Below are 17442 nucleotides of genomic sequence, written 5' to 3'. Positions count from 1 at the left end.
GCGGCCTGATTTCTCGGGAATCAAGGTATTATAAATAAGATAGTAATACCTTCTCAACTACTTTCATTCAGGTCGAGAAGAAGAAGAGTCAAAACCCACAGATTAGATAGAGATAAAACCCAAAGTATATGAACTCATCATTGTCTTCATACCCAAAGTAAAACCTAACATCTCATCAGATTTGCAGCCTCCTATAACTATTTTTCCAATTCTCATTTTGAAGTAACAAAATGAGAAAATCTAGTAGTAGTACTAAAACCCCATCTTTCTTTAAAGTGTTAATTGCTTCAGATTTTGATAAGAAACTAGTAAGTGGTACTTATTACATTCTAATTTATTCAATTTTTTCCTTATTTATATATTGATTTTATGTATATATCTTGTATAGCGAATACCATCGGGTTTTATGAAGCATTTCGACGGAAAGTTACCTTCTCAATTCATCCTCAAAAGTCCAACTAAAAAATCTTGGACAATACAAGTGAAAGAAATTGACAAGGACTTGTTCTTATGTGATGGTTGGGAAGACTTTGTGGATCAACATTCTTTAGAGTTTGGGGATTTCGTAGTTTTCAAGTATTACGCTTATTCGAAGTTTAGAGTCCAAATATTTGGAAGAAATGCTTGCGAAAAAGAGTTGAATTTCAACGATGAACACGAAGTCATTTCAATTCATTCTGATGGTGAAAGTTACAATGAATATGGTAAGTTAACTTCAATGTGCTTCTGTCGTTTTGGTTACCGTCTTGCCTTTTAATTGAAGTATAAGAAAACTGCAGGTAAGGATGGTTCTTTCTATCAAGAGAAGGAAACAAATGAAAGTGTTGGTATTACTTGTGAAAAGATGAAGGAAGTCGAAGAAAGAGGTTTTGAACCATCTAAAGCTTTTGTGTCCAAGTATCCCTTTTGCATGATTACTATGTGGCCATCTTATGTGTCTAAAAACTTTTATCTGGTAAATTGAAAACCTAACTATGCTTTATAGTACTTACCCTCTCCTAGCAAGTTGCCCCAAGGGCCTTTATTAAGTGGTTTAGAGCACATTTTAAGCCTCCTATTGTCACATTGTATCTTCCTATCTGTATGCTTCTTAGTTGTGTGATCTCGGTTAAATATTACCAACGTATAGTTTATAAACGAGGGAGATAGGCTCGTCTGTAATAGCCTATATCTCTGTTACAGTGGTTTATCTTATAAACATACTCCCTTCAAGTAAATCTATGAAAATATCTTTGTTTTGTTGGCAGGGTATACCTAATCACTTCACCAACACGTATTTGTATCCCAAAAAACCGTCCAGACTTATTCTTCAGGTTCCTGATGGAAGAACGTGGTACGTCTATACGAACTTTTCAGCGTATGCATGTCGCATAACAAAGGGATGGAATACATTTGTGCTTGACAATCATTTGACTGAAGGCGATGTTTGTATTTTAGAGCTGGTAGATGTCAAGAATTTCAAGATAAATGTTTCTATCATTCGAGTCTCAGAAGATGAAGAAGTGTAGCTTGTATTTGTGTAACTAGAAGATAGAAGATAGGATGTAGTTTCTAGCTTAATAGTCTGTTTTGGTATTTAAGCTTTTGTCGAGAGATGTTGGTGTAAACCTAAAGTTGACATAAAATAGTCATTACCTGAAAAAGTTATTTCTACCATTTTATGTCCGATGGCCAACTATATTTTCAGATCGTCCAGATGCCAAACTCTTTTTTTTTTTTTTTTGTTGAACTTCCAGATACCAAACTTACAAACTATAAGAGGGAGATATTCCACCCTCAAGTCAATTGGCATGTGCCACTTGGTGCATCTAATTTTGACTAATCAAAATCAAAATGTCATCAAAAGTGGCAATAAAAGTGTCATCAAAAGTTACTGCAAAAGTGTTCCCAAAAGTGACCTATACAAAGTTGACAAAAGCAATTGCAAAAGCGTGCCTAAAGTAAAGGTGACCAAAACAATGTTAACCAGTCACTACAAAAGTGTGGGCAAAAGTGACCTAAACCATGTTAACAAAAGTAATGGATAAAGCGTCGCTAAATGAACCCCTTGGCCCAAACCAAAAGTCACTCGTTAAGTATAACCAAAGGGCCAAAGTATAGTCCCTTGGCCTAAATGTTCAATAAGAAGAAGAAGAATATGTTAGATGCTTCATTCTGTCCATTCTAAAAACTAACAACCTCTGAATGAGTTAATGGTGGACATGTAAAGAATTGGGTAGATATATAACATATTTAAGAAGGACATTAGTAAAATCCTCCCTCTCTCTCACTCTCTCTCTCTTCTTATTCAGTCATCTCTCTCCAACCGTTTTCTCAGATCTGAGTTTTTCCTCCGGTGAAGGGTCTTCCCTTCGCCGAAACCCTTTTACCTTTCTTTAGTAGTTTGTTATCTTTCTATATGTAGTTTCTAGGAGGCAGACCGTGAGAAACTGAAAAATCGTCCTGCAATTTCTTTATTATATACTAGATTACTAGGTATATGAAGTTTGTTGATTGTTCTTTCTGTGCTTGCCAATGAAACTTGGGTCTCTCTAAATGTGGTTTCATAGACAATGAAACCCTATATTATAACCTCTGGAAGTTTGATCGAAACCCCAACAAGATTCAAACAAACTCGGAATAGATCTAAACACTAAGGGTTAGGGTTTCCACTTACTTGGAGTTCAACCGAAACTACAAGAGATGTTGTGTTGCTTGCATTATAATCATAGTCCCTAAGGTTTCGATCTTCTCTAGGTCTGTTTCTAAGAAACAGTTTCAACAAATACAAGACGCATATGGGTATGGAAGGAGGATCGGATACTAATACTTTTTATTACTCAACCCAAGGTATTCGTAAAGGAGCATCCTTCTCTGAGATCAAATCCGCTTACCGGAAACTTGTGATTGAAATGTTATCCAGATAAGTGTGGAACAAATCCGTCGGTTACAAGAGATGCTAAGAAACGGGTTCAACTAATACAAGAGGCATATTCAGTTTTCTCTGATTAAGGAAAAGGATCAAATGTATGATGATGGATTATACGATTCGTTTGAAGAAGAAGAAGAGGGATTTGCTGAGTTCATGCAAGAGATGTTATCTATGATGAACAATGTCATGCTAGGAGAGAGAGTGTTTTCAGTTTTTCTATATACTTAGTACAATAAAGGTTATGCTTCTTTATTGGTCTTTTGGGCCTGTTTTGTTGGTCTTTAGGACCCTTTTGTTATTTTCGTTTTTAATCAGACCTAGTGTTTTGATCATGGACTACTAGTGGGAGTTTCTTCATCAACTTACAACTCTCTCTACCAATGTGTCTGATTCAGAGGCGCATATCGAAGATCTGCATGCCGACGGTTGACGGCGAGGTGAAAGAAACATCGGTGTTAAAACTACCATCAGATAATTAGAGGCGACTGCACCAGAAGTAGCCCACCAGTTAGATCAGACAGCTCTAGAGGCACCCCAAATAGGCATAACTTGTCTTGTTTGTCCGGTTTTGGTTGTGTCTTTGTTTTTCAACTTCATCATGTATATGTCATTAGCCTTTTGGCCTTTAAATGAAGTTTGATTTCCAAAAAAAAGGGTCTTTAGTAAAGGGACCTGTTTCTAGTGTTAAGAAACTGTTTGTTGAGTTTATCCCCTCAACCTATTAAATAGACCATTAGAAACCTAATACTACTCCCTAACTTGAATAACTAAAAAATGGCCGCTTCAATTCTCGGGAATCTAAGGCATTAATTAAGATAGTAATATCTTATAAACCACTTTCTTTCAGGTCGAGGAAGAAGAAGAGTCAAAATTCAAAAACCCATAGAATAGATAGACAATCAAAGATTACATCAAGAAACCAAAAGTACGTGAACTTTCTTACCTTCTTGGTTACTCTGTTCAAGAACCACCAACAGATGCTCTGATTTCCCAAGATGAACAAATCATCATCTTCATTACTTCATTTCTTCAAGATAATCCTCCCTTCCACCATTCAAGATAAAAGACTGGTTAGTCTCTCTCTCTCTCTCTCTCTCTCTCTCTCTCTCTCTCTCTCTCTCTCTCTTTCTCTCCCTCTCTCTCTTTCTTCAATCTATTTATGTTTCCTTTTGACAGGGGCTTCCAAGAAAATTTACTAACAAGTATGGAAGTGAATTGGGTGAGTTTGCCTTTCTCAAGGTTCCAATTCAAAGTGGTAAAGTCTGGCATGTGAAATTGATGAAAACCCATGATCAAATTTCATTTCAAAATGGTTGGAATCAATTCATGGAATACTACTCGATTCGTATTGGACACTTTTTGGTATTCAAATATGATGGTAACTCACACTTTCAAGTTTCTATTTTTGATATGAGTGGTTGTGAGATTGATTATCCTTATTACACCACCAAGCATTTAGAAAAACAACCTGATTACCCGAGCGAGAGTGGAACTCTTGCACAAGATGAAAATGGGTGTGGAGAAAATTCGAATGTCATTGATCAATGTGATCAAGGACAGAGGACAACTAAGAAACCTTATACAAAGAACGATTTGAATCGATTGAAATCGAAAGGAGGGATAAAAGTTAGTAGTTTCAATGATGACTCCAAAGTAATTTCAATTGATTCTGATAATGAAAGCTATGATGAATATGGTAAGCTTTCTTCGATAATCTTATGATATTAGACTTTCGTATCGGTTATTTTATTGCCCGTTTAATCGAATAAAATTTGCAGGTAAAGATGATGAAATGTCGATACAAGATGAGGAGGTGAAAGAAAGAGGAGTTGAATTATCTAAAGGTTTTAAGTCCAAATATCCTTTCTGCATGATCACTATGATGCCATCTTTTGTGTCTAAGAGATTTGGTCTGGTATGCTTTTAAATCTAAAATGTTAGTTTCATTATGTAGTTTCTTTGCATATGTAAATTAGATAAGCCTTGGACGATCATTTCCTTACAAGTCTAGTTTCAGTCGGAGTTAGATCCAATGGCCTTAACATTGTGTCAGAGGTTTTCTCAGGGGTTGATATCATCCCACATTCGGTCGGCACTTTATGTTCAGGAAGTGTATAACCCATTTGTCTTGGTTAAATTTTCTATTAAATTTATAAAAGAAATATTTTTTTGTTCGTGTAGGTTATACCTAGTAAATTTGCGAAGAGGTACTTGAATTCCTGCAAACCGAAAACTTTAATCCTTCAAGTTCCTGATGGAAGAGAGTGGCACGTAGGACCTTACTTTTCTAAGTATCAGAATCGTTGTTTCGTATCAAAGGGGTGGAAGCAATTTGTGTTAGACAATCATTTAGTTGAAGGCGATGTTTGTGCTTTGGAGCTCATTGATATCAAGAATTTCAAGATCAATGTTAACATTTTCCGAGTCTTAGAAAACGAAGCAAAATAGCTTGTATCAGTGGGAAATATGTCTTGCTTAATATTTTGTTCTTTTGTTTAAGCTTTCCTTAGAGATGTTGTATGGCTTCTCGCATATAGCTCGTGAAGAATGGATGTCTAGACATGAATGACTTTGCTATTTTGTCCGCCATTTCATTTCCTTCAATTTTGGATGCCCACGAATAACCTCATTGGGTCGTCTACATCTACTTTTCCTATTCTTAAACTTCGAATACTGAATTGGTTTTCGTGTTAGCGAGGAACGACCTCCTTTCATTTTGATTTCTTGAGCTGCATTTTCCTTTCTACTTTCACAAGGAGAGTAATCATCAAGATTAGGCTCTTCATGTTGTACACAATGTATAGATTTAGGGATTTCGACATCAAATACTGAATCACCGAAATAATGTATAGATTTACTCGTAGTCTTAACAATATTTGATGTTAAAATGTACCGGAAAAATAGTTGGGAACTAGATTTGCCACATTTTGAAATACCCATTCATGTGGAGAAGAAGAGAGAGTGTGTGTCTGACAGAGAAAGAGCACTTACAAGCTCATCGGTGAAATCAGAAAGCAAAACCTTGAGAAATGAAGGTTTATTGGTTTCCATGATAGATCTGCCCGTCTTCGCGAACAAATTTATCCGTCCTCACGATCATGTTTGTTAGTGAAGAAGCGAACATATCCAAATTTGGTTTCTTCGACTTTAGTCTATTTGTGAAGAACATGAACAAAAGTCGATTAAGGGTATTATTTTCTTCCATGGATCATCTGAAAGACTGAAATGCCAGGATTTTAGCTAATAAACTAAGAATCAATCATGTCCGGAGATGTAAAAAAAGATCTTTGATTTTCAAAAGACCCTTTAATTTAACTAATGATTCTTAATTCAGATTATTGTTCGATCTTCAGGTGCAAAATGTTGTGGGTTCCACAGCGTGTTGGTTGAAATTTCTAAAAAGTCTATACATTTGCATCAATAATGGAATGTAATAACAAATGACCTAAGCGCAACTCCAATGTGGGGCTCGGGCTCCCAATTTTGGGAGCCCTTGAATTTGGGAGTCCCGGGCTTTTCTCGATTCCAACGTCGGGCTCCCAACCGGGGCTCCCAAATCAAAATAATATACGCGTACGAAGTACGTGTGCGAAATTTTAATTTTAAATTTCGACTATAAATTATTAGATTTCGATTATGAATTAAAATGTGATATTATTCCGTCGAGATAAAAACAAAAATAAACACAAAAAAACAAAAAATTAGAAAAAAATACTTAAAGAAGTAGTTAAAATAATAACAAAATTAAAAAAATCAATTAAAACAAAAATTAAAAAAAATAAAACAAAGTGGGGTGGATTCCCTTTTTAGGGAATCCACCCCAAATGTGACCGTTGGGAACACCCCAACGGTCACATTAGGGGCAGGGAGCCCCCCAGCCCAGGGGCTCCCGGGTTGGAGTTATGGGGCTGGGGGGCTGGGGCTCCCAAATTTGAATTTGGGAGCCCCATCGCCTATACATTGGAGTTGCTCTAATACCAACTGACTTATGTACTTAATTGATTTGATGCTTATTAGTGAGTTCCTATTCTTGGTAACATGATAGGATGATGAAGATGCCCAATATGATGATTACAATGATGAATAAATGAAGATTGGCGGTGGAAGATCCTCTCACCGTCGCCAAAATTCGATTATCGAGTCCCATCTCCCTCTTTCTCTTTTTAATATTTCATTATCTTCTTTCTAACAAGTAAATTTTTATTAATTTTTGAGTCTATAGACCAAAAATAGGGTCCTAATAGGAGATTTAATCCTCTATAATCCTATAAAGGATTTCAAAACCTAAATAATAATTTTAATAGATATCTAGTCCTTTTGGTCTCATCTAGAGAGATTACACAAATCCATATAATACTTATTATATATTTAATACCTATATTAACCTTCTTTAATATCTAAACGTGATTCTCATTCTAAACCGTAATAGATTTTTTTTCCATATTTATCTCAACTTTCTCTCCCCAATCACGTTTGTTTTGTAACTAACTTCTCTCTCTCTAAAATTCCGTAACCGAAATCCAGTAAGTTTCCCTCTCTCTCTCTCTGAAAATGAAATCTTCATTAAACATACATTAAACTCTCCCCCAGCTGTAAAAAACTCCATTGATTAGTATTCAATCAAGAGTTATCATCAAAACCTCCATTGTTATTTAGGGTTTTTACTGATTATCTCTTTATTCTAGCCACAACTAATCAGGTTTAAAATCTTATCTCTATTGGTTTATAGGTTAACGATTCATATTGAAGATTTGATAAAAATCAAATGTTCTTCTTTTTCATTTCATTTACTCTGAATCTGTTTTGCTTTAATCTTCTATATCTAAAGTGTTCTTACATGTATTTGATATTTCTTTTTCATTTTCATTGAATCCATGTAATCTAGATTTGATGTTTTCATTCAATTATTTAGATGTTTCAGATCTTTGATTACCTTAAGATCAAATTGAACTGATAGTACAGATAATGATGGATGTTAGATTCCAGTATGTGATCTCAGAACTGTATGGAAAAAATTTGTAGTGTAATATACATTATGTATACTGTATGTTCCATATCTTTTACTTTTTCAATATTATGGTGTTGAAAAATATCTAAACATATTTAAAATTCATTACAAATTATACATACTTGTGACATTGTGTTGTAAAGAAATTTGTAATAGGCATAAATTAAAGTTTTACTTGCTACAAATTATGGGTACTTTTTTACACTTGACTGCTAATCTCATACATACACATAAAGTACGTAATTTGTTCTGTACATATTAAATTGTTTACATATTTGAACAATTGGTCTGTATTGAAATATATGCTTAATTATTAAATCAATATCAATTAATTTAATATTATGTTTTACACAACAGATGGAGATTCAAATAGATTCATCAATTCAAAGCAAGAAGACGATACTAAAATCGGATGGTTGGGATAAAATGTTTACTGAACCTGGTCAATTATTTCCCGGGGGTGCTAAAGCCTTTCGATTTGCTCTTCGGCAATATAGTATAAATATTGGTCATGATTTTAAATTTATTAAAAATCATTCGAAGCGGGTAACTGCTGTATGTCCTGTTGAAGATTGCAAATGGAGAGTACATGGATGTGCGCCATTGAAATGCGAATCTATGTTTATTTTGAAAGACATGGAAATGAAACATGACTGTGAAGATTTCATTAAGAAGACCAAGAAACCAAAAATAAACAGTTCATTTGTTGGGAAACTTATTTTAGATGAGGTTACAAGAAGCCCAGATCGTTCCACAGCAAGTCTGAAGAAAGATTTCTTGAAAGATTACACTGTCCAACTTCCATATTACTACACTTATGAGGGGAAGAAAGTAGCAATGAATGAAGCATTTGGTCAAGAAGGAGATTCCTATGCAAAACTTAGATGGTATGTTGATGCCTTTTCACGTACCAACCCAAACAGCATAGTACAACTTGAAGTTGACGATGTGTCTCGGAGATTTAAAAGAATTTTCATTGCACCACATGCTTGTATAGTTGGCTTTCAATATTGTCGACCAGTTATATATGTGGATGAGACATTTTGCAAAACTCGTTTTAACGGGTGCATACTCACTGCTGTGGCTAAAGACGGTAACAATGGTATTTTCTGAACATTATTAAATTTCTCATAATTAATTTTAAAAGTATTGCCTTTTTCAACATCATATTACATCTTTTTATGTACATGATTGTAAATTTACCATAAATTATGACAACTTTACAGACCATTTTATATACATTTTAAAGAAGTATGCCTGTTGAATGTTTAACTTTTCATACTTTCACTAAAATATTTTCAATTTACAGGTCTATTTCCGTTAGCATATTCTGTGGTTGATGTTGAGAATGACCAAAATTGGGACTGGTTTCTAAGGCATTTGCGCAATGCTCTGAATATGGAAAAGACGTATCTTTATTTCAGACCTTCACAATGGTATAATCAACGGTGTTAAGAACATTTGCCCGACAGCACACCATTCCTTTTGTGTTTGGCATCTAAGGAACAATCTGAATTTAAGATTGACAAATAGAGCTAGAAAATCAAAATTCTTCCAAACATTGATTTTCAAGGCTGCTAGAGCTCTTCCCGAGTCTGAGTATCACGCAACTATTAACCAGATGATACAGATGGGTGGTTCAAAAGTTGCTGCATTTTTTCAATCCTTAGACCCTGCTTCTTGGGCAGATGCTTTCTTTCCCGGTATAAGGTACGATCATACAATATTGTATTCATTTCATTATCTATGTTGATTTATTTTCTGAACATTATGTAGTTTACCTTATAAAGTTTTGATATTGTATTAAAAATAACATGTACTTTACACAGCATAATTAGGTTATTTACTGTACATTATCGATTTTTCTTAGAAAAAATTATCGATATTTTAACAAAATATAAAAAATTTATATACGATTTTTTTCATACAGATACACAACGATATCATCTCAACTATCAGAGTCCTTTAACAATCAGATTCGACATGCTCGTGGACTACCAATTACAACAATGTTGGAGGCAATTCGTATTCATATAATGAACAAAATGAACACAGCACGCGAATTGTCTAAAAAATGGACGACCTTCTTGTGTCCAACCATCACTGATCTGTTGAAAGCAAAATATGATAGTGCCGCAACTTGGAATATTGCCCAGGCAACCCCATTCATATTCGAGGTTTACTCGGAACCTTCTCATTGTGTTAATCTTCTTCTTATTTCTTGTACTTGTAGAAGGTGGCAAGTTGATGGTGTTCCTTGTGAGCATGCAATGTTGTGCATTAAAAGCTTGTCTGACGACCAACAAGATTGTTTTTACGATCCTATTTGGACAACTGAGTCTTATGTGAAGACTTACCAGGAACATATAATGCCTATATCCAATGTTGATGAACCAAGGACTTATGATGAAGCTACCAAAATTCTCCCACCGTTGATTCGTCGTAGACCAGGTCGTCCAAGAACAGTACGGATCGAGAGCTCGGGAAACATGCCAAGGAAATTAAGGATATGTGGTAGGTGTAAGCAACCTTCTTACCACAACCGCAAAACATGTAGGGCAAACATTTGATGTATTCACATATGTTACATTACAATTTCAATTCAAATAAATAAGAAATTTGCAATGTTTGAATTATACGTTTTGTTTGACTATTCTATTTTTATACTTTATCAAAAGTTCGTACTTTAGCGGTTATGGTATGAACCTTGCTTAACATATGTGAATATTGATAAAGAACACCAAATACCTCTAATACTGTATATCGTAATATTATATATTTTTTAGGATTTCATTGGAAATTTTTTTCAACATTAGCCATCATTTTTTTAACAAAGTAAATGTTTTGCACATTTAATTCATACTTTCATGTAAATTTCACAATTTTCATGTTGTTCATTTCATAATTGTATCAAAAAATAAAGGAAGAAACTTGATAAATTTCAGTAACTTTTTCAACAAATATGATATTTATAATTAAAAATTACATGTCCCATCCAAACATGTTTTACTTCAAACAGTCAAATAAAATTCATTACAACTACTTTCAAATCGAAAAAATAAAACCTTACTTAAATTAAAACTATATTAAAGTTTTTTTCCACAGATCTCTTGTTTCATACAATAGCTCGTACGTCACTTCCGCTCTTTTACGCTGAGCTAATTCAATCCAATCGTCCGCAAGATATTCATTTGGTACTCCCCATTTGTAATGTTTCATGAATACTAAATCCATATGAAGCATAACAAATAGTCCACAATCCGCACTGTCAATCATTGATATAATATTTATTATGAAACCACCAAATAATTTTTAAACTATAAAACTATCTGTATGTATTACAGTAATCACAAAAGTAATAAATATTTTGTACTTACTTTTCTCCTTGTTGATGATCATACGGCGTCTTCGAAACCTTACATTTTTTCTTAAATTCAGGACTCACATATTTAGTTTTGTGAAGCACATCTAATATGTATTGTCCATACTTTGCAGCATTTTCTTCACATTATTTACGGAGCTTTGTGTCAAAGAATAATGAGTTGTAATGGGTCCAAGACTGATCAAAGTAATCAAATACTAACAAAGTCCAATGAATACCCCTACTAACATCTGTAATCATCGAATGACACATTGGAGCAACTATATAAGATATTAGCCCTCTTTCAGCCTCATTTATTAACCGATTTGATAGGTGGGGGTCTATGTTTGCCTGAGCTGACTTGCAATTTATCATTGTCTGTCAAATAAAAACAACATATTGTACATTTCAGTATGAATACTTCTTAATAAAGTATATATAATTTTTGACAGACATATACATATATTGTATAATTTACTGGCTAAAAAGATACATTCAGTAAATTATACATACTTTACTACTCATTCTAAATCTTTCATCAATATAAAAAATGTAATGTATGACTTAAAAAAAGATCTATGGTGAAATTATGAATTCTTTAAATAGAACTTACCCATAATTCAGACGCGAGAACGAACACTTGTCCAGTTCCAACCAAAACTTGGGAAGATAGATGCTTTGACCACCAATTTATAATCTGAGCATCGGTTTCACAGTTCATCATAAGCCAATTCACCTCTCTTCCTCTAACATCACTCGTCAGATTGGATTCCCATACAATTGTTCTGCATGTTAATTGTTGTTAGTTTAAAAAACTGAATTTATAGCAAAATAGTTATATTATATTAGAAATAACAGATTATGTTTGTTACAATCATCATAATGTAACACAAACAACAAAACATTGCAAAACATAGACAACGACAAGGATTTAAACTTCTATTTCATTACTTCATCTTCACTCCTTGGTTAAACTCCTCAAGCAGACCTTTCTCATTATCTTTCACTTTCTTCCAAACTTTGCTTTTCTTCCAGTTGCTAAGTTTTTCATCATCCTCAATTGAAACTCCCTTCCCCTTTTTATCCACTTCTTCAACATTCACTACTTCCTTTTTCGCAATTTCCTTCTTTTTGTCTTTCTCAGCCTTTTCTTTTGGCTCGGCTTTTTCAGTTAGTTTCCTTGTTCTGGGAGCTTGTTTGATTCTCTTAATAAGAGAATTCTGTTTTGGTGTTTCAACAGGATCAACTGTTTTATCCGATCCACCCTTAACAGCTTTTGATTTTGTTCTCTTCTTCTTCACTGTTGTTGGAGTAGTCTGGACAAAGTCATCATCTATGATAGTGTATCTGTTTCAGCATTCTCTTGATAGGTTTTTGCATCTTGAACAACGTCGGAGAAGTCGGGTGGATTTGTGAAATCTATTCCCAAATCAAAATTGGGAGTTGAACTATAATTCTTCTCTTCCTCATTAGGCACCAACACAATAACTGTGCATGGCACGTTTCCATTTTCATCTGCCAACAACAATCATGTAATAAAATATCATTTATCATAACATTTACAAAAAATTATATATCATTTTTCCTGTAATAATAATAGTATCTATAAAGTATGTGTCATTTACCATAAATTGTACTTGAAAACAGTAAAAGTATTTATAATTACTAACCTTCCTGTTGTTGTTCTTGAACATTTTCTTCTTCCTGAACCTTATCATCAGGTTGTCCTCCATCAATCTTCTCATCATTGACATTATCTTTCTCCCCAACATTATTTTCCTCCTCATTCTGGTCCACATTAACTCCACCATTTCCTTCATTATAATCCTTATGAATCAATGATTCATCCCTCTGTTCAGACTTTAAAAGTATCTTCAGTTGTATTACTTCATTTCTCAAACTTTCAATTTCCTCGTCCTTTTTCTTCAATTCTTCTCTTTGTTTATTCACTTCTCTACTCAGGGCTTCCATCATCTCCATGTTATTCAACTGTTCATCAAAAGGTATTTCCACTACTACCTTTTCAGTAACCTTAACATTTCCTTCTCTTCTTCACTAACATCATCCACAACATCCTCAAAAACCTGTACATAAAAAGTTACATAAATTATAGAGTCTTCTGTACATGCATACAACAAACCTTCTGAAATTATATGTAATGTACGATAAATTACATATACTTTTCACAAAAATATAACATAGTTATAAAAAATTTAAACTTTCATTAATGAAAAAACACATAAAAAGTTAATTATACCTCCTCGGGTATCTTGTTGCATTCAGTGCATTTTTCGGATACAGATTAGTATGCATGCACACCCAGAACTGAAGAAAAAAAGAAATTGTAAACAACTCATACTTTATATGAAATAATATGTAATTTATATAAAAAGTGGTTCTAAAAAAGTTACTCACTGGCAAAAGTAACAAGCAACCAGATGCTTTGGTTGGGTCTTCTGAATGTTTGTCGATCGTGTCCATCATATATGAGTGTATGGCTCTTGGCCATGACACCCTGTTGATAACTCTTCTAGATTGGATGTTCTTATAAATGCTAGGCAATACAGTGAAACCGGCCAAAGTCGCAAACAGGAAGCTCGCCGATAACATCATTATTAGAAGACCAACAAATTCTATTGCTGGTTCACTATTCCTCACGCATTTCTGAAGTGCATTACCAACAACAGCACTAGAAAGACCCATATTTTTGTTCCTTGATGCTTCAAGTGTTTCCTTGAAATATTTGGTCAAGAACGCACACTTCAAAGGATCTATATCATTTTTCTTTGGGAATGTCTCATATTCAGAACCCTCCATGGGCATTCCCAACAACAAAGAGACATCTTCAGGTTTGAATTCGTCTCAACACCCCCAATAACAAATTTCTTAGTCGATTTTTTATATCGACAAAGAACATCCAAAATGGCAGTAGTTGGACGAGTAGTATAATTCTCCCTTAATATAGTACCTTCTGCCATAGCATCAAATAGTTGGCAGAAAGGAGTTTTGCTTATCTCCTCCTTCATTTCTTCAGTCATATAGCTATGGATGCTATTTATCAACTCTATTGGTTTACTAAGGGTGTATCAGAATAGAGCCGATGTCTTTTGCTCCGGAATTAGCTTCTGTTCCCCTACAATATCAACCCATTTACTCCCACTTCCTTTATCCTTCAACTTCAAACTTTTAGAACTCACACCAACCTGTACAATAACACAAAAAAACAAAATTGTACACTGTAACATAAATCATGTAAAGTACGCATAGTTTACTTAACATTATGAAACAATCTATATACAGAATGTACATTTTAATGTATATCCCAAATTTGTATATACAAGAAGGGAGAAACTCTTAAAATATTAACACAGATATGTAAATGATTTATAATTTATCAATATAGCTTTACAATATCAATAAATTATATCATCTTCCATACACATTACCTCAGAAATTGATGTTTCTTTACTTTTGGATTTCTTCTTACCAACAACTTCTTCAACAGTTGCTTTTCTTTTCATTGGACTCCTTCTTACTGATGTTGTTTCTTCCGTAACATTCGATTTAGATTTACCTTTAGGTGCCATCTTCAACCTTTTGCTGCAATAAACATCATTTTCATTAAACCCTAAACCAAAAACAAAATTTTCATTAAACCCTTAAACAAAAATAATGGTTTCATTTTCAAGAAATTATAGGTTTTTTTTAGGCCAGCGCTTTGGGGAAAGCTAAATAGTTTCCGGGGTGTGAAGACTTGGTCAAAAATTGATCAATTTTGTTTGACAATTTTATTTAGGGGGAAAGCAAAATAGCTTCTCCACCTCAGCTCTCTCTCTCTCTCCACCTCACTTCTCTCCCTCCACCTCATCTTCTCTCTCCACCTCATCTTCTCTCTCTTCTCCGATAGGTCGCCGGCCGAAAAATTTTCCGGCCGGCGACCATGAAAAAAAAAAAAAAAAATTTCTCTCACATCTCTCTCTCTCTAAACTTCGGCGAAGGGGGTTTCCCTTCGCCGGAGTTTAGAGAGAGAGAGATGCGAGAGAAAAAAAAAAAATTCATGGTCACCGGCCAGAAAAATTTTCCGGCCGGCGACCTATCGGAGAAGAGAGAGAAGATGAGGTGGAGGGAGGTGAGGTGAGGTGGAGGGAGGTGAGGGGAGAGTTTTTTATTTTGAACCATATTCCCCATAAAATATGTTTCCCCGGAAACTTTTCAAAAATTTGCATATTCCCTTTAAAATTTCACACCCCGGAAACTATTTAGCTTTCCCCAAAGCGCTGGCCTTTTTTTAACACAAAAGTATCTTATTTTTAGACAAAAATAAAAGTTTTAAAAGAAGAATTAGGTTTTTCAAGTAAAACTAAAATTTTAATGTCGAGATTAACTTCAAAAAAAACCAAAGATCTATTATTCATGAAACAAAACCGATTTTGTACCCTGTTTTGTTAAAAAAAATGAACGAAAAAACCCTAAACGATTTCAACATCCATTAAACCGAAAAGAAACTTCCTATTTACATAGAAATCTTTACCAAAATCAACAAATCCTCTTCAATAGAAAGTGAAAAGGACATGCAACAACAATTTATAATGATTTCAATGAAAAGAAACACACGTTTCGTTTTAAACCGTTTTGATAACGAAAAGGGGTTTATGAACCAGCTTACCTTTTCACCTGAACAGGTTCTTCAATGGAAAAGATGAATGGAGAAGATGAAAGGATGCAAACGTTTTGTTTCCAACGATCTCTTTAGGGTTTTTCTTCGACAAATCATAAAGATTTGGTGGAAAACCCAAATCGAGTAGGTTTAGAGAGAGAAAGTGTCTTTATGAAGAGTGAGATCCACAATCTGTTTCGGCTGCATAAAGATACTCCACAAATCACGCCCACGGGTTTTGGGAAAGTTTCCTAAAACCCTCGGAAATTCAAAAAACCCGGGGTTTTTTGAATTGGGATACATTTGGTATTACCCAATAAATTATCCATACTTTATACCCTTCCTGTAAAAGGACCAAAAATCCATAATCTGAGAAGAATGGTTTATAAACCTATTATCAAATTATTTTTGGTCTATATACCCATGGACTCTATTTTTATTGTCCATTAACTGATCAAATATCTAAATCCGACAAAAGAAGACAAAAAGAAAAGAGGGGGCAAATTTGGAAGTGAAAATACAAGAATATGACAAAGATGTTGTTCAAGGGAAGCTGGTCATCTTTAGGGGGCCAAAATAGAACTAACGCAAAATGTTATTCAATTACAACAAATGGGCCTCAAATAGGTTTTTTTTTTGTTGAACTAAGGCCTCAAATAGGTGATGAAGCAAAAAGATTATGTGAGGTCAGCAATTTTATCTTCTCGTGTTATTTGCGGGCCCTAAAATTTGGTTTGTTTTTGTCAAACTTTAATTTTGTGGGAGTAAATAAAAAAAACAGGGTCCTTTCATTCAACTGCTAGGGAACTAAGACAAAAAAAAATTGATCTTACACCAATTTGGTTTAAAATTTACTTTGAAAAAGGAACCTCTTTTTCTTTGTCTTTTGGTCAGTCAGTCAGCCTGATTTATTTTTCTTCTTGTGTAGTACTAGTAGATTTTCCTCTTTGGTGCAAAGAGCTATAATGTCATTGATATGTTGATTAAAAACTTGTATGAATAAAAGATGTCATTGTGAGTCCACCATCAACTTCATTGTGAGATGAGATCTACCCCTCAAATCCTCAATGACAAACTCAAGTACAATAACCAAAGGATGTTGGTATTTACAGCCAGGGCATTTAAGTGCAATTTACAAAGAGTTTTTAGACCATCCTTGAATTATTGATCAGTTACAAATGAGGGCTTAATTCTTGTTGAATTAATAACTCACAAACCCAAAAAACTTCCCACTGAAAAAAAAACCTAGAAACTTTGTCTCTTCTTCTCCGGGGCAGTCGCCTCCTCCCGTCACAATCTCTGGTGATCCCTCTCCCCTTTTCTTCCTTTCTCTTTTTCTCCCTCTTTATCTATTTCTATTCCTTTTCCCTCTTCTCTCAATGTGCTCTGTAAATACCAGCGGTCCTTTAACAATTCCAAATTAGAAGACCTAAACCTTCCCTTTCATTCTCTAAAGGGAAATGATAAGTGTACAAAGAATCTTTGACAAGATTCTTGACAAAATT

General features: G+C 34.2%; 3 protein-coding genes across 3 annotated transcripts; all 3 read left to right on the top strand.

The window, feature by feature from the left end:
• Positions 1 to 99: 99 nt before the first annotated feature.
• LOC147570380 (B3 domain-containing transcription factor VRN1-like) lies at positions 100 to 5359 on the top strand. Its single transcript, XM_086664434.1, has 5 exons — positions 100 to 308; positions 389 to 704; positions 780 to 955; positions 1248 to 1442; positions 5093 to 5359. Exons 1-5 carry the CDS (start codon positions 231 to 233, stop codon positions 5357 to 5359), a joined length of 1032 nt encoding a protein of 343 aa, XP_086520560.1. The 5' UTR covers positions 100 to 230.
• Positions 3754 to 5404, top strand: LOC147570379 (uncharacterized). The gene is made up of 3 exons (XM_086656945.1): positions 3754 to 3981; positions 4088 to 4607; positions 4690 to 5404. The coding sequence occupies exons 1-3, from the start codon at positions 3907 to 3909 to the stop codon at positions 4836 to 4838; spliced, it is 744 nt and encodes a 247-aa protein (XP_086513071.1). The 5' UTR covers positions 3754 to 3906; the 3' UTR covers positions 4839 to 5404.
• A 3352-nt stretch (positions 5405 to 8756) lies between these two features.
• On the top strand, positions 8757 to 10167 carry LOC147570378 (uncharacterized). The gene is made up of 5 exons (XM_086664422.1): positions 8757 to 9021; positions 9229 to 9328; positions 9441 to 9629; positions 9850 to 9937; positions 10153 to 10167. The coding sequence occupies exons 1-5, from the start codon at positions 8757 to 8759 to the stop codon at positions 10165 to 10167; spliced, it is 657 nt and encodes a 218-aa protein (XP_086520548.1).
• The last annotated feature ends 7275 nt before the right edge of the window (positions 10168 to 17442 follow it).

Source organism: Eschscholzia californica, unplaced genomic scaffold (assembly GCF_041429995.1).
Source record: "Eschscholzia californica isolate CP2 unplaced genomic scaffold, dmEscCali1.0.p SCAF_1, whole genome shotgun sequence".
Lineage (NCBI taxonomy): Eukaryota > Viridiplantae > Streptophyta > Magnoliopsida > Ranunculales > Papaveraceae > Eschscholzia > Eschscholzia californica.
This window is presented reverse-complemented; position numbering and strand designations above follow the sequence as displayed.